This window comes from Tasmannia lanceolata, unplaced genomic scaffold (genome assembly GCF_043159265.1).
Source record: "Tasmannia lanceolata isolate RefF3 unplaced genomic scaffold, GAP_Taslan_0.1 ptg000037l, whole genome shotgun sequence".
Lineage (NCBI taxonomy): Eukaryota > Viridiplantae > Streptophyta > Magnoliopsida > Canellales > Winteraceae > Tasmannia > Tasmannia lanceolata.
The window spans coordinates 28,411,276-28,429,861 of NW_027518714.1; the positions used below are offsets into that span (position 1 = coordinate 28,411,276).

An 18,586-nucleotide genomic window follows, 5' to 3' on the forward strand; every position below is an offset into this window, starting at 1 on the left:
GGGTCTTTTCCCCACCCAATTTTGAAGAATAGCCCGTGTTTCATTCTTGTTTTAAAAGGTGCCCGAAATCCATAATTCCTCGAAACATGTGCCCGCATTCCATACTTTTTGTCATATTAATTTGGCTGTCTCGGAGAACACTGACACAAGTCTTCATAAATTTTTTCTTATTTCAATCACTCATTCAAAATAAAAAAGTTTTTGAGAAGGTTTTAGAAATAAAGGAATATTTTAATTCGAAGAATGGGTGCTTTTGAAAGACCTGAAAAGTGCTCGAAAGCAAACATTAAGTCCTGTACTGGAAACTGAAAAATTCGTAGGGGTTTATAAAGGGCTTCTCACTTCTGTCTCTTTCTTTTGTAGCACATGTGGGTTTTGGCAAATGGTGGGCCCGTACACTTATTTAAAATTTTGGGGTTCAAATGCCAAACTCTTCCCCTTTTCCATTTCAGTAAACCCTACTCAAAGTATTCCCAAAAGAAATAGATTGATATCTCTCTACTCCGCAGAAAAATACGACAACAATTCAATAGAATACCACCTAACATCCAAGTTTGAATAAGGTAAGCTAGAAAAGGGTGGTAGAATTACATAAAAAAAACCCTACTTTGGCTGAATCATTAGTCTCAACCCGAATTAGAGACTGCTTCGCATCTCTCTTCTTCTAAGACCGGCGTTTCGTGAGAAAAACTTGGAGCTTTGGGGGTGAGTCCGAGCACCTTAAACATGAGTTGATCAGCGTCAAAATCATTGTTGGGTGTTGTCAAAAGCTTCTCGCCTGTGAAGATGGAATTTGCACCAGCAAGAAAGCAGAGTGCTTGCTCCGGCATGGAGAACCGAACCCGCCCAGCTGATAGTCTGACCATTGCTTTCGGCATTACAATCCGAGCAGTTGCAATCATCCGAATCATTTCCCATATCTCAACTGGCTGAAGAGAGAAGCAATTGAGGAAGAAGGTCAATATTTCACTAATTTAAAGTAAAATTTGTTTGACAACTTGGGTCGAATCGGGTTGAGATTTTGCTAAAAGATTAAATGGAACCCGAACCCGACCCAATTTTATGGTAAAAGCTCAATCCGAATTCATAAATTTACCAAATCAGAAACTTGCAGCTACAACAGAAGCAGATTGCTTAAATGTAACAAACAAAAAATAGAGTAGTTCATCTCCCTTTAATAACAGATTGGCTGACTATCCATCTATATGATGCAAAACTGCAATGCTATAGCAAATTTGGAATAATTTGCTTTGTCGTAAGGAAGGGAGAGTAGTTCATCAGGTCACCCAAGAGACACATTAAGTGTCTTGGGACCCTTCAACAAAAATACCCAGAATATTGAATAGAGAGTTGCTGCGCAGATGGAGAATACATTCTTTCAGCGAAAAATCAGACACCAAACTGAACAGGGGTACTTTCTAGGAGGGAAATGGAGGATTTTCAGCAACTGCAGCAGTAGCTAGAAGGTCTTCAGCAAGGAACTTAGATGACGGCTACTTGGATGAACAAACCGGTCCTTATATAGTACCCCGAATGGCAAAGGCGAGCATTCTCCAAGTTGATCTGGAAAGCTTTTGCAAATGTAACCATGAGCAATGGTGTTCTCTAGGTTGAGCGGTGGTGATAGCCCTTTAAGATGGATCAATGAGTTAGTGTAACAGTGTGTGCCATACAGTCAGGAAAAAAGGATCAATGAGTTATTGTGTAACAGTGTGTGCCATACAGTCAGAAAGAAATAGTGGTATTATTCGAAGTTGCACGCAAACCCAGTTGTGTTGTTGGGATATTTTTTTTAGACCCTCAACTAAATCCAACATCTTCAATTGCTTCCACAAATCTCCAAGATTAGCAATTCGCATCCATTAACCAATGAACGATGCTAAGAAAGTCGTCTTGAACAATAAGCGAAACAAGAATAGAAATATCCACATGCCTCATCCCAATCAATTGCGCCTGAACTTGCACTTCGTTAGAGTCCTTTTCTCCTATCGGCTCAGAATAAGCACAGCAAATCTTATTCGCCGACGCCCCAATAGTAGCTGGACATGGGTTCCCCCAGCTAGAACCATCAAAGTTCAGCTTAAGACACCCAGGCAGGGGAAGGGACGACCTAGGTGAAGGTTTTGATGAGGATATGGACTTACATGACTTACATGATGTAGCTGAAGCAAAGGAAGAAGAATATTTGAATGAGAGGGAGCATCCTAAAACTTTAAGAAGATCTGAAACATTGAAGATTAAAGCTTCAAAAGATAGCTAGTATGGCTGTTTTGCATAATCTGTAAATAGTTTATGGCAAGAATGTAATAAGAGTGAATAAGGAGGGTAAGGATGTGTCAAAGAGGTGCTTACATGTGGCACCAGGGACCACTTGCTAGTCTCATGTAGCATTGATATGTGGCCTAATACAGCTGTCCTTGAGCTGTCTTTTTGACAGGTGGCAGCCATTGATAGGTTCAAGGATCGGTTCAAGGATCCCACTTCCCTCTATAAATAGAGGAGAGGGTCTCCATTTGAAGGGCTGATGAAATCTGAGAATTTAGAGAGAGAGAGAGTGGTATCAATTTAGAGTTCGAGTAGAGGAGTAGAAGAAGGTCTGGATTGTAAGATTTCTTCACTCTTTTTTTGTTTCCAGTTTGAGAGTCAAACATGGAACTCGAATTGTCTTCTTTGCAAATTTCCATTTCTGCTACTGTTTTTGTAATCCTGAATATCCAAGCTATAAGTACTCTTTGTGTTCTTCCATCGCTTATCAGTGTTTTGTTCCGAAGTAACTCTAAGATCGAGTGAAATGTGAATGTTTGAGATGGAAACAAATTCAGAGAGTCCGATTGAGCTAGGTACTTCTTTGATCTTAAACTCTTTAAGTTGAAATTTTAATTTCCTACTCGATCTAGCGCTGATTTTAACGGATCCACACGTCAGACGTGGTATCAGAGCTTTGTTGAGAAGAAATTCCTATTTCTCTCCGATCCTAAAGTGTTCGTTTGATAGTTTTTGTTGCTAGTCTCTGTAAATTTTCTATCTTAATCCAGTTTTCCTAATCTTGTTCCAAGTACTACAGATCTATGTTTTTCCTAAGTGGATCCAAATCTGTTTCTCACCGATCCATCTAGTTTCTTGTTTTCTTGTAGTAATCCAGCAAACTTCTAAAATTTTCATGTTTTTAAATGTGTCTGTTTATCTTTTAATTCTAAATTTTGTTTAGAAGTAGAGAATGAAAATTCTTCTTTTGAATTTTGCAATTCATAGATCACTATTTTGAGATTCTTGCATGACACTCCACTCTCAAATCAGTGAAAACATTCACATCTAGTTTTTTATTCTTCAGTTCTCTGAGTTACAGCAAGGATCAGGAGTGTTAAGAAAAAAAAGAAGGTATTGTTTAGTTAAATTTGCCAAAAGATCTTGATCTTTTGCAGATCCTGGAATTCCTAAGCACTGGATATATCGAGTGTTACACAATTTCTATTAGATCTAAATTAGATCTGTCACAAAGCCACTATTAAAAGAGAATTCTCATTCTTCCTTGATCCGGTTGGTTTGTTTTAACTACTTTCAGCGATCTAGAGCAACTAGTTCACATAACATGAAATTTTGTTCGGATCTTGTTTCCTTCGTCCCTCTCTCTAGTGGAATTGAAGCATCTCTCAAATTCTACTAATTTTCTTTTTTCCTCTTCATTAGAACGAGCATATGCATCTCAGATTGTAGCGAACATTGTTTGAAGCTGTGTCTTTAACAAATCCTCTCTTGTTAGAAATGCAATTTTTTTCTCTCTAAACTTCTCTTCAATAGATCCATCACTTTGGACCTATATTCAAATCTCTCAATTCTGTAGCTTTTCTGTGTCACTCTTCAACTCTGAATTGTGCCTTCTTTAGATCTGGAGAAGATTACCTTGACAAGGCAGTGCTATTACCATTCCAATACTGGCAGCATACTCAGTCACTGAATCTTATGGCACCACGACGAACAACAGTGTCAGATCCTGAGGAGGAGTTGCCTAATTCTTCATTTGCCGCATTGATGGAGCGGCTACAACAGATTGAAAACCACCAAACAGAGCAGTTTCAACAGCTAGAACGTCGACATGAGGAACAACTTCGGGCCTTAACCCTTAACCAAAAGGAGTTAGCGGCAAAAATTGACCGAATAAGTTTACGGGGGCAATCACCAACCCCTCCACTACCTCCGGGGTTTGAGGATGCCGGGGACGATGAGGAAGAAATTAGGATTCCTATGGGACGTGGCAGAGGAGGTCCCAATCATCCAAGGCGGTTTCCAGCTAATCCTGACCCTCCATTTGTTCGCCATGATAATCGGTGGGAAAATGGTATCAAAATAGAGATCCCAGAGTTTGATGGTGAGAGGGAACCCGAGGATTTATTGGATTGGGAGGCCACAGTTGAGGAGACCTTAGAGCTCAACGATGTACCGGCCGATAGGGTCATTATTTTATTGGCCACACGCTTGAGAGGGCGTGCCTTGGCTTGGCGGCAAGCTGAGAAGTTCCGATGGCGCCAACTTAGAGAACCACCCATTTCTACATGGGAGATGATGAGGAGGGAACTACGGCGAGAATTCTTGCCATATAACTTTGGCCACGAATTATATCAGCGCCTGCATAAGCTTGTGCAAGGGCCAAGGACTGTGAGTGAATACACCAATGAGTTCCGACAATTGGTAGCACGTAATAATTTACGAGAGACCGAGGAACAATTGGTATCACGTTATATTAGCGGCCTGAGACTTTCCACCTATGATTCTTTAGTGGCACACTCTTTGCCAAGTGTCACCGAGGCCCAAAGTAAGGCTCGCGCCATTGAAGAGTCACAACGGCGGAGCTCATATAGCCATTCATCTTATGGTGGACCCATGAGTTTGCCTAGGGCCAATCGTCCTACTAGCACTAATCCTCCATGAGCGGCTCCCACCTTGGCCTCCACTAGTGCACCACCACGACCTGTTACTAGATCCCAGACTAGTGGTCCAGGGGCACCACCTCATCCTCAAAATACTCGGGCCAATATTAAATGCTTTCGGTGTCAGGCTATGGGACACTACTCTAATGAGTGTCCTGAAGCTCGAAAGCAACTTTTTACTCATGAAGAAGAGGAAGAAGAGTATGTTGAGGAGACATTACACCCAGAAGAGAATGTTGAGGAAGAGGATATTCTCTCAGCTGAAGATGTCCTTGGGGAGTGTTTGGTAACAAGAAGGATGTGCCTTGCACCAAAACCAGAGGAGGACTGGCTTAGGCATGATATTTTCTCCACTAAGTGCACAATCAATGGGAGAGTTTGCACTCTCATTATTGACCCCGGCAGTTGTGAGAATGTCATTTCACAGGAGGCAACACAGAAGCTTAACCTCCTATTGGAACCACATTCTAGACCATACCGGCTCTTATGGCTGAACAAGGAAATGAGGTTTGGGTCAGACATCGGTGCTTCGTAACATTCTCTATAGGAGAGAAGTTCCACGATGAGACTTGGTTTGACGTCGTCCCAATGGATGCATGCCATGTTTTCTTAGGACGGCCTTGGCAATATGACCGTAGCATTCACTATGATGGTCGGAAAAATATTTACTCCTTTATCAAAGACAGGAGAAAAGTCACTCTTTTGCCTCAAAAAGGAGAAGTCCATAAGGTGGCCACAGAAAAACGGATTACTTGCCTCTCTAGATCCGAATTTGAAGAGGTCATGCAGAATTCCGAATTTGTCTTTGCCTTAGTGGTTACAACTTTTTCAGTGGGTAGTGTGGATGAAGGTATGGCTACAATATCCCCTACGGTCATGAAGGTTATAGATGAATTCCAAGATGTTTTTCCTCAAGCACTTCCACCTGAATTGCCTCCCATGAGAGAGGTACAACACCATATCGACCTTCTCCCAGAAGCCGTACTCCCAAATAAGGCCCATTATCGCATGTCTCCTAAAGCGCATGAAGAACTTCGTCGACAAGTGGAAGAGTTACTAAAAATGGGTTTTATCAGGGAAAGCATTAGTCCTTGTGCAGTGCCCGCTTTTCTTGTGCCAAAGAAGGATGGCACTTGGAGGATGTGTGTCGATAGCCGTGCCATTAATCGGATTACGATTAGATATCGTTTTCCTATTCCTCGATTGGATGATATGTTGGATCAACTGAGCGGGGCCACAATCTTCTGTAAGATCGATTTGAAGAGCGGCAATCATCAAATACGCATTAGACCGGGTGACGAGTGGAAGACGGCCTTTAAAACCCGAGAGGGATTATTTGAATGGCTTGTTATGCCTTTTGGGCTATCAAACGCACCCAGCACGTTCATGAGGGTCATGAACCAACTTTTGCGCCCTTTCATTGGCAGCTTTGTGGTGGTCTATTTTGACGATATCCTCATATATAGTCGGAGTGAGGCAGATCACTTGAACCATCTCCGACCCGTGTTGGAGACCTTGAGAGACGAGAAACTATTTGCCAATTTCAAAAAGTGCGTGTGGATGGCTCCACAGCTCATTTTCCTTGGGTATCAAGTGTCAGCAGAAGGTATTCGCCCAGATGATGATAAGATAGCAGCCGTAGTTTATTGGCCGGTCCCACGAAACATTCATGAGGTACGATCTTTTCATGGTCCAGCCAGTTTTTATTGTCGCTTTATTCATCGGTTCAGTATGATTATGGCTCCTATTACGGACCTTATGCGGAAGGGCGAGTTTTTGTGGACACCAGGGGCCCAAAGAGCCTTTAAAGAAATAAAGACGTGTCTAATCAGCGCTCCAGTATTAGCACTCCCTGATTTCACCAAAATATTTGAAGTAGACTGTGATGCTTCAAAAGTGGAAGTTGGTGCAGTTTTGAGCTAAGCTAACCGTCCAGTGGGATATTATAGTGAAAAATGGGAGGCGCATCACTTCGGTATTCTACTTATGATTTGGAGTTATTCGCTATAGTCCGAGCTTTGACCTATTGGCGGCATTATCTCATTCAACGGGAGTTTGTTCTATTCTCCGACCATCAGGCCCTTAAGTTTTTACAAGGGCAACAGAAATTGAGTACCCGTCATGCTAAATGGGTTGCCTATCTACAGGAATTCACTTTTCCCATTAAACACAAGTCTGGAATACAGAACAAAGTAGCTGATGCCCTTAGTCGTCGCCACTCCTTACTAGGCATTATGAGTATAGAAGTGTTGGGGTTTGACTTGGTCAAAGATCAGCTGGCAAATGATGAGTACTTCGGTCCTATTATGAAGATGACAAAAGAGGGCAAAACGGATGAATTTCTCATCCAAGAAGGGTATCTTTTCCGAGGAAATAGCCTTTGCCTTCCTAATTCTTGTCTGAGATCATTAGTCATTAAGGAGCTTCATGAACGAGGGCATTTTGGTAAGGAAAAGACAGCTTGGTTGGTGAAAGAGAAGTTTTATTGGCCAGGCTTGGACAAAGATGTCAATACTTTTGTTCAAAGATGTCATATTTGCCAAACTGCTAAAGGGACTTCTACCAATGCTGGGCTATACATTCCCCTTCCTATTCCAGAGGCACCTTGGAGAGATGTCTCCATGGACTTCGTTCTTGGGCTACCAAAGACCGCCAGAGGATTTGACAGTATTATTGTTGTAGTTGATCGGTTTAGCAAGATGGCTCGCTTCATTCCATGTAAGACAACTATGGATGCTAGTCGCATAGCTGATCTTTATTTTGCTGAGGTTGTCTGCCACCATGGAATACCACGAACTATCACTTCTGATAGAGATTCAAAGTTCGTGAGTCATTTTTGGCGAAGTCTTTGGAAAAGGCTGGGAACTGATCTGAAGTTTAGTTCTCCTTACCATCCGCAGACCGATGGCCAAACAGAAGTTGTTAATCGGACTCTTGGGAACTTATTGCGCGGTAGCATCAAAAGTTTTGGAAGTTGGGATTCTGTAATCCTTAAGATCGAATTTGAGTTTAACTCAATGATGAATTGATCCACTGGATTTTCTCCTTTTCAGATTGTGTATGGGAGCAACCCACAAGGGCCGTTGGATCTTCTTCCTCTGCCCAATGGGGAAACAAGTTTCAAGAAGACAGGAAAGACTTGAAGACCTCAAATCCATCCATTCTAAAGTAAGGGAAAATCTTGAGAAATCCTATCAAAAAGCCAAAGAGTGGGCTGATCAACACCGTCGAGAAGTTCATTTCAATATTGGGGATCTCGTTTGGGTATACTTATCCAAGGAAAGATATCCTAAAAATGCTATCATAAGCTCCAACCTCGAAAGGTGGGTCCATGTCAAATTCTGGAAAAATTGGGGGAGAATGCTTATGTAGTAGACTTACCAAACGATATGAGTATTACCAACATTTTCAACGTTCGCCACCTTACTCCATCCCACAAGGACGAGTTGAGCTTGAGGCCAACCTCCAAACAAGGAGGGGAGGATGATGAGGATATGGACTTACATGACTTACATGATATAGCTGAAGCAAAGGAAGAAGAATATTTGAATGAGAGGGAGCATCCTAAAACTTTAAGAAGATCTGAAAGATTGAAGATTAAAGCTTCAAAAGATAGCTAGTATGGCTGTTTTGCATAATCTGTAAATAGTTTATGGCAAGAATGTAATAAGAGTGACTAAGGAGGGTGAGGATGTGTCAAAGAGGTGCTTGACATGTGGCTTGACATGTGGCACAAGGGACCACTTGCTAGTCTCATGTAGTATTGATATGTGGCCTAATACGGCTGTCCTTGAGCTGTCTCTTTGACAGGTGGCATTCATTGATAGGTTCAAGGATCCCACCTCCCTCTATAAATAGAGGAGAGGGTCTCCATTTGAAGGGCTGATGAAATCTGAGAATTTAGAGTGGCGAGAGAGAGAGAGAGAGAGAGAGAGAGAGAGAGAGAGAGTGGTGTCAATTTAGAGTTCGAGTAGAGGAGTAGAAGAAGGTCTGGATTGTAAGATTTCTTCACTCTTTTTTTGTTTCCAGTTTGAGAGTCAAACATGGAACTCGAATTGTCTTCTTTGCAAATTTCCATTTCTGCTACTGTTTTTGTAACCCTGAATATCCAAGCTATAAGTACTCTTTGTGTTCTTCCATCGCTTATCAGTGTTTGTTCCGAAGTAACTCTAAGATCGAGTGAAATGTGAATGTTTGAGAAGGAAACAAATTCAGAGAGTCCGATTGAGCTAGGTACTTCTTTGATCTTAAACTCTTTAAGTTGAAATTTTAATTTCCTACTCGATCTATCGCTGATATTAACGGATCCACATCAGGTTTGCCCACCGAAATCTTGCTCATCTTGATCTCATCCCAAGACCGTTGAATGGACGACAAAAATACCACGAAAGTCGGGAAGAAACGCGGCCCAGTGAACCAAACCCAAGAAGATTTGTCGTTGAATCGAGTGGGATTATCCTAAAGGAACCCTTGAAGATGCGCCTAGGTGGCCGAGAGAAAAGAAACATTCCATATGACCTCTGGGAGGCCACAATGCAAAGAGTTGTTCCTTAAAGAGATCTGCCAAGTGATTTGGGAGAAATCAACTCACACCAAAAATACCCATAGTGACAGACCAAATCTCTTTAGAAAAACTGCAATTGATGAAGAGATGGCCCATCATCCCATCAATAGCAAGGCACGTGGCACAATGGATGATGATTCGATGACGATTACGGAGATGGCCTATCATTCAAAAAAAAAAAAAATCAAGCCCTAGTCTAGGTAGGCAGTTCACTGATGATCCGATGACAACTACGGAGATGGTCCATCATTCAAGAAAAATAAAAAATCAAGCCCTTGTCTAGGTAGGCAGTCCACCAAAAAAATTCACTAAATATAGTGCAGGCGCACTCCAAATTCTTCTATTCAGGTATGGGAAAAGAGTCGCAACCGGAAGTTGATAGAAAGGCTGGACTGAGGCTGAAGGTGATAGAAAGGCTGGATAGAGGACTTTCCATCCGTAGGCCAAATTCAAATGCATTTATCCTCACCATACCTTCTAATGAACACTAAATCAAGCCTCAGCATGAAAGAAGGATCTGAATCAACCTCTGTCAAATTAATGTCTTCTAAATTGCACCTTCCTAACCACCTCGCCTTGCTATCTACTATAAGAGTCACCCACACTACTCTGCTTATTGGTAGCCACCCTAAAGATCATACCAGAATTGAATCCTCACCCAGTAACGATCATATCGAGAGAGTCAACTTTCCAACAATCCTCACTCCAAAGCTGAATCCCTTCCTCTCCAAACCCTCCCAACCACTTATCCAACAATGCTCCATTCATCACCCGTAGATACTGATCCCAAGGATACGGGATACCTTCTTTCTTGAGACGACAAACCTACACCCACGTCATAACTGGCCAGGTGATGCTTCCTACTATCTTGTCATTAGAGAGAAAGTTTTGTTCAAGTTGGTTTACTCTATTAATGACAGAGATGGGGCATTTAAAGATCAACATATAACACACAGGAAGATTAGCAAGGACGGATTTGATCAAAGTAATCTTGCCCCCCAAAGATAGAAGGCTCTTTTTCAAGGAGGAAAGTATCCTCTCAATACGCTCAATAACCGGATCCCAAAGCCATTTGGAAGGCCTCTCCACACGTAACACCAGTCGCAAGTAGAACTTCAGAATTTGATCCACCTGTAACTGAGAACACTTGAAGCTGGGCACTTTCCTGACTCAAGTTCATACCCGTCATCATAGACTTAGGTGTGTTTGGTTGCACAAAATCCGGGATGACTTAGGTTTTGCTTGCCATTTGGGTGCCACATCAGCAAAACCCCTTGTTTGATTGCCAATATAGCATTGAAATCCCTTGAGACTACCAGGGATGTCTCTTGCTTAATAATTGCATGTCAGCTGATGTGTCACCCTCATCCCCTTCGAAAGAAATCCAAGCCAAATTCCACAAAAACGTGCAAATTTGCTTGGATTTCTTGGAAATGATGCTTTTTCTCTTTCTTTCTCTCTCTTCCCTCTCTCTCTTCTTCCTCTATATTGGTAATGGCACTCCCTACCACTACTCGACAAGGTTGACAACCAAACACTACTTACTACTATTCTACGAGGTAAGTTTCGGGTAAATCCAAGGCTTGTCTCCTCCCTGCTGACTACCAATAAAACTACTCTATGAGGTAAATGCCTCGAACCATACAGATCCTTACTGAAATTTGTCCTATGCTGCAATACAGCCTCATAGCTTCGTAGACCACCTCAAGGTTCTTAACTTTATCCTCTTCTGCACAACTAAGCAGCAAGGTATCATCTTCAACTAAACATTGCATATTGGAGGAGGATGATATTCATCTCTCCAGTACCGACCTAGAATCCCTCAATGAACCATACCAACCTAGTTTTTTTCAACTTCTACTTAGGTAGTCCACAATAATAGTGAAGAGGAAAGGCGATAACTGGTCTCTATGACCTAAACCCACAGAGGTCTGAAAGAAAGAAAAAAATGAGGTGAGCCATTCAGAAGAACCGTCGTGACCCTATCATATGCATTCTCTATATCCACTTTGCAAATAACCCTTTTTCTCCCACTACTATGGAAATACTCCACACATTCATTAGCAATTAGAGCACCATGGAGAATCTGTCGAACTTGAATGAGGCTCTCTACAATTTTGAAATAAAATCCCCCCTCCCCCGCCCCCCTCCTTCTGACTTTTGGACAAAATTTTGAAGAAAATCAGTCAGGCATTCCGCCTCATAAAAAGTTTCGAATAGTACCATCAAATCCCATTTGATTCAATCCCACCAGGGCGGAGCCACGTATAGAATAAGGGGGGCAGCTGCCCCCCATGAGTTGAAAAAAAAAAAAAAAAAACTAGAAAAAAGTACTTTTTAACAGTTTTGGAAAAGCTTTTCTATGCTTTTCTAGGAAAAGTATTTCCAACAGTTGAAAAGTTAAAACATAAATGTAAACCCTAGACTTCACTTCACAGTAAAAAAAAATCACTGTTCTTTTTTCCTTTCTCTCCCTGGAAGCTGCTCGCCCCTCTCACTCGGCAACTCCCACCGTCCCACGCCGTTCGACTTCCTCGGCCACTCCCACGCCAAGAAGAAGAAGAAGGTAAGAGCTATTTTTCCTTTTTTTTTCTTTTTTATATTTCTAAAGGTTGATTGATGAGATTTGCCCTAGTCTGGCAACCATGATTTTTTTTTCATGGTATATTAGTTAATCAAGTGGTGAGAGAGGGCTAGGGAGGGTGGGAGATGAAGAGATTTGAGATCTCATGACCGGGGAGAGGGTAAGAAGTGGCTAAAACATTGGGGAAAAATTGTATTTTGATTCTGTTTTTCCTTACATTGTTTTTCAGCATTTTTCTAACCCTCTCCACACTCATGCTCTCTCTAGTCCCACCCTCCCTCGTCCTCTCTCACCACTTGATAAACTAAAATTCCATGGAAAAAATTTTCATTGCAACCAATACATAGTCTATATACCTATGTTACTCGATTCATCTGTCTGCTTAGTTTGGGTTCGAGTTTGTGATCCACAATAGTGGATTAGGATCATTCTATGCAAATGATTTCTCACCACGGCCTGTTTAAGTGGGGCCCAATAGATGAACGATTCGGATCATCCAAGAATATGGGCCCACTTAAGCAATATTTGCTTTCTAAGATAATTTATTTTATTTTATTTTATTTTTTGCTAATTGTTTCTCTTCCCATTAGGCAGCACCATAAACATGGAAAAACTCCACATTGAATAGATGATAATACCTAGGGGTGTTCATTCGGTTTTAACCGAACCGAATAACCCCAAAATTAATAACCGAAATAAATTCGGTTAGCTTAAATCGTTAACCGAAACCGAAACCGAAATTATATTTAACTGAACCTAACCGAAACCGAATTTGTAATTCGGTTAATCGGTTAGTTCGGTTAAAACCGAATTTGTTTCTGTAGACTGTTGAGAATGAGAAAACAAGTTGAAGTATTTATTACAAGACCAGCCGGATTCCGGCAACCTTGCCGGAGATGATGATTCTTGGCCGGAAGAGAAGAAAATTCGATCGTTGTTGATTTAAGGATGAAAAGAAAATAGGAAAAGTGACGCCTGGGATTGGAAGAAAAAATCGATGATTTAAAGGGATTGTGGCTGATTTTTAGGGAAGGCTTTGGTAATACAGATGAAGAGTTTTGTAGGAATAAAGGAAAAAATGACGATTAAAGTACCTGGAATGGCTGATTTTTGGGGATGAAGAGTCGTGTAGATAGATAGGGAATAAAGGCTTTCGTAATATACATGAAGAGTTGTGTAGGAATAAGGATTTGGTAATACTTGCGTGTGGGGAGAGAGGAGTGCCACGTCGCAGCAGCTGTCAGCACTAAAAAAAACGCTTCCCGCTTATCATACTATTATAGTAGATAAACTGAATTTCAAATTCTCTTGTCTCTATCCTCTCTATGTCAGATATCAGGTCTTAGTTGACAAAGAAGACACAAAGAATATATATAAAATAATATGCAAGATTAAAAAATGGGGGTGTTATAACTTATAATATACAAATGGTGTACTCTCGTCAGATGTCAGTTCTATAGCAAACAAAGAAGAAAGAAAAAATATATATAAAATGGTATGTAAGATTAAAAAATGGGGTGTTAGGTGTAACATGTAAGAGCATTATTTTATGCAAGGGCATTATTGGACTGCAGAACCGAAATAATTTTTGTACAACTGAACTAATACAATTCGGTTTTTCGGTCTAACCGAATAATTTGTTGTTTAAACCGAAACCGAAACCGATAACCGAAAAATACAAGATTTATTAACCGAAACCGAAACCGAAATAAAAATAACCGAAACCGAAACCGAAATATAATTCGGTTCGGTCGGTTCGTTCGGTTAAAACCGAATAGTGCACACCCCTAATAATAGCCCCTTTATATTGAAACAGCTCCTCCTGTTGTGTTTCACCCATGGTTTTAAATTTCGACCAAAATCCGAAATTTCTGTCCGAAATTTCAGACCGATTTCTGTGGGGACCGAAACCGAAATTTTCTGAAATTTCATTTTTCGCCATTTACCAAGTTTCGGACCGAAATTTCGATTAAATGCCATTATTTATTTTTATTTTCCGGAAATTTGGTCCGGAATTCCGAACCAAATTACCAAATTTTGAACCGAAATTTCGGTGGGGTCCGAACGGTTACCGAAACCGAAATTTTAAACCATGGTTTCACCTAACTTGAATTGTTGACATTTGCATAATCAAACTGAATCATTTTAGCCTTGGGCTTTTATCCGTGGAGATCAAATTCCTTGGATAAGCTGTTCCAGAGATTCACTAACCTGCTTGGATAATTTTAACTTAGATAGAAGTCATAGAACCATAGGATTGGCTACTATTTTTCTATAGTCTGTAGTCCCTAGATATTTCTAATAAAACCCTAGAAATTATGTCTAACTTATGTTTGATTAATGAGATTTGCCCTAGTTACCACTTTATGCTATTTCTGTGATTGGGATTTATGTATGAATGTATGATAAAATACTTTGGATTCATTTTTTCAAACCCTAGATATTTCTAATAAAACCCTAGTAGAAATTTTGTCTAATTTATGTTTGATAAATATAAAGAAGAAAGATAAAATGCTTTGGATTTATGTCTGATTTAGGGGTTTTATACGGTACGGACAATTGTGAGATCATATTCGTTTCTTAAAGATTATATGATTGTGAGATCATATTGGTTTCGTAGAAATTAACTTTTATTTTTGAACCAGTTATGGATAGGTACTTTAAAAGAAAATCAACTACGGATGCAGTAGAACCAATACCCTCTACTCAAAAGAAAGAAAACATTGCCAATGAGAGAGATAGTTTGAAAGAAAGCTCTTCGGACCTTGATTTCATAAATCTTCCTGCGGACCCTGGCTTAAGGAAGCCAATCACGAGCTATCACCCTAATATAAGGGATGAAGTTCGATGAGAATATTTGCATAGGGGGCCATGTCAACCTCGTTTGGATGCTTTTCCACAAACATCATTTAGGAAATATCCAAGACGGTTTGTTTTTACTTTGGTTTACAGAGTATTCTACATGGTTAGAATATAGCATTGTCAAAGATACGGCATTTTGTTTGTGTTGTTATCTTGTCAAACCAGACAGTAAACAACATGCCGGTAGTTGTGATGCTTTTGTTGTTAAAGGATTTACCAATTGAAAGAAAAAAGGAAAATTTGATGAACACATTGGAGGTCCTAACAATGCTCATAATCAAGCTTGGAGAAATTGTCAAAGTTTAATGAATCAGTGACAACAAATCCAAACAGTCTTACAGAGGCAGACAGATCAAAGTCGAATTGACTATAGAGTCCGATTGAATTGTTCTATTAACTGTGCTAGATTTCTTCTTCAGCAGGGCTTAGCTTTTCGTGGTCATGATGAGTCTAATGATTCTATTAGTCGGGGAAATTTCATAGAGATTCTTGAATTTCTTCGGGACAATAATGAGGAAATTAGAAGGGTGACTTTAGATAATGCTCCTGAAAATTTCAAACTGACAGCGCCAGATATTCAAAAAGATATTGTCCATGCTTGTGCACTCTAAACCGCCAAAGTCATTATGAAATATCTTGGAGATGCATTGTTCTCTATCTTAATTGATGAAGCTCGAGATGTTTCAATTAAAGAGCAGATGGCTGTTATAATACGTTATGTGGATAAAAAAGGGAATGTTGTTGAGCGTCTTTTAGACATTGTACATGTTGCCAATACTAGTGCTTTATCACTTAAGGCGACTCTTAAAGAAATATTTGTGAAGCATGGACTCAGTATATCAAGAGTACGTAGACAAGGTTATGATGGAGCTAGTAATATGAAGGGTGAGTTTAATGGTCTCAAAGCATTGATTTTAAAAAAAAAATCCATATGCCTTTTATATTCACTGCTTTGCACATCAACTCCGATTGGCTCTTATTGCTACAGCCAAATATAATGGGAACATTGATACTCTCTTCACTTTGATCAATAATGTTGCAAATGTTATTAGAGTCTCATGCAAACGCCATAATCTTCTTCAAGAGAAACAAACAATCAAAGTGTTTAATCCACTTGAAAATAGTGAACTTTCAAGTGGTCGAGGTCAAAATCAAGAAACTAGTCTCAAACGACCGGGTGATACACGATGGGGCTCATATTATTATACCTTGTTAAGCTTGATTGGTATATTCTCTTCTATTTCTGATGTGCTTGACATTGTTGCAAAAAGCAATGTAATGAGTGATCAAAGAGGTGAAGCTGGCATACTATTAGATTCATTGCAGTCTTTTGATTTCATATTTAATTCACTTGATGAAAAATATATTGGGAATTACAAATGAATTATCTCAAGCCTTGTAGAAAAGAGATTAAGAAATTGTGAATGCTATGATCTTGGTTAAAATAGCTATGCGGCGACTGGAGGCTATGCGAATTGAGGAAGTGTTTGATACTTTATTGAAAGAGGTTTCTATATTTTGTGACAAACAGAATATAGTTGTCCCCAATATGGATGATATGTTTGTTGCTCGAGGGCGATCTCGGCGAAATATAGAAGAAAAGAAGAACATACATCATTACCGTATCGAGTTGTTTTATCATGTTATTGATAAGCAACTTAATGAGCTGAATGATCGTTTCACTATGACAAATACCGAGTTGCTTTCGTGTATGGCATGCTTAAATCCAAGTGATTTGTTCTCTGCATTTTGATAAGCACAAATTGGTTCGTCTTGCTGAATTCTACCCAGTTGAGTTCTCTCAAATTCAACTTTTGTTACTTGATAATCAGCTAGAAAAATATATCATGGATATGAAAGACAACATTGAGTTCTCCAAATTGAAAGGAATTAGTGATCTTGCGAAGAGAATGGTTGAGACAAGAAGAGATATTTTGTACCCACTAATTTATACGCTTGTTACTTTGGTTTTAATTCTACCAGTTGGAATAGCTATAGTCGAGAGAGTTTTTTCTGGCATGAAGATAGTAAAGAGTCAATTACGGAATCGGATGGCAGATCAATGGATGACTGATAGTTTGATTACTTTCATTGAAAAGGATATATTTTGTAGCATTGATAATGAAACAATCATGCATTGCTTTCAGAACATGAAGACTCGTCGAGGACAGTTGTAGTAAGTTTTCATTAACAATGTAATGTTTTTTGGGATTAAATATATTATCTTATTTTGCCCCCCTAACGTATAAATCCTGGCTCTGCCACTAAATCCCACCCCACGTGAAAAAATGCCAAACATCATTCATCAAGCCCCAAAACTCTATCTCCTTTCATAGAGAACAAAGCTTTCTTAAATTCCTCCACACTATAATGACTTTCTAACCTCATCTTAAAAGCCTCTTCAAGCTGCCCAAACTCAATCCCCAATAGATCAAAAACCACTCTGTAGAAGATAGATAAAAAATCAATCCAAGCGACTTTTACTCTAGTTCATTTCCCATGTGAACCGCACCCCCTAGAGGAAGATCAATTTTTTTTTAAATGACCAATTTCATTAATATTCAGATAGCATTCGGGACCAGGAGTCCCTACCTGCAATACAAAATATTAAGATGAATTGGCACGGGCATACCCGAAGGCAATTCAAAAATAGCCAAAATAAATTGCAAAAAAACACCAACTATTCCTTTCCTCTATTCTAAAGTATCCCTTCTTTACATTTTCCCTAGCATTCTTTCAAAACTTTTGTCTGTACCTTTTTGAACTGCACCTAATTCTGGTTCTCCTAAACAAGCACTTCTCGAAACTATAGGTAAACTGAGATTTCTGAAGATTACCAAAGCTTCAAACTTCTACAACTACCAGACTTGCATCCTGAGCTTCTAAAACTTCCAGGTAGAATTCCAAGAAAAATAGTAAAGCTAGAGTATCCAGACAAGAAAAGCTAAGCGAAAGAACGAATCTCTCAAGCTATGGCTGGCAAATCACATTGCTATTAAACAATAGATATCTTTAAAGATTATGGATGGAATTTACTCTCTACTTATCCTACAACCCAAATCCTGAGATTTCAACAAAAGCCACCAGATCAAATCAGAACTTCATTACCCCCCCCTCAGGCACTCTACTGAGGAAAGGTCAATAATACCCTTCTCCTAAATTAATTACTTAAACATCTTCTCCAATCTTCATTTCAAGTTCTTTTTCTCTTGCCTTCTTCTCTTCCTTATCTCTTGCCTTCATTGCGAGAAACATGTCTTTGGTTGCCCACAAATCTTCCTCATATTCAATCCCAAATACATCCCCATCGATAACATATCTTTGAAGTCGTCCGAGAACGATTCCCGGCTCCTTGAATCTTCTGAGCTATCATCAACCTGCTTTGCCTAACCTTTAGGGTCCCTACAAGTCCTTTGGGTCCCCTCTGCTTGCAGATCTTCAATCCGTCCTGAGATGGCAGAGGCAAGAGCGACCGAAATTGAAACCGAAACCGAAATTTAAAACCTTACTCTGCAAAGACACCAATAATCTCTTCCTCCAAGACAAACATTGCCTCGTCTCGAACAACTAAAATACTATCAAAAACCCCAAGTGAACCAAAAGAGGATAACCTAAAACTCATTTTGCAACCTGTTGCTGCTAAAATATGTA

At 39.9% G+C, this 18,586-nt stretch overlaps 1 protein-coding gene across 1 annotated transcript in view; it reads right to left on the minus strand.

Moving 5' to 3' along the window:
- Positions 1–423: 423 nt before the first annotated feature.
- Positions 424–18,586, minus strand: part of BIO2 (Radical SAM superfamily protein) — a 46,579-nt gene continuing 28,416 nt past the window's right edge. Inside the window, exon 6 of the mRNA XM_077371267.1 lies at positions 424–929. Within this exon, the coding sequence (XP_077227382.1) occupies positions 627–929 (303 nt within the window). The 3' untranslated portion in view covers positions 424–626. The remainder of the gene's footprint in view (positions 930–18,586) is intronic.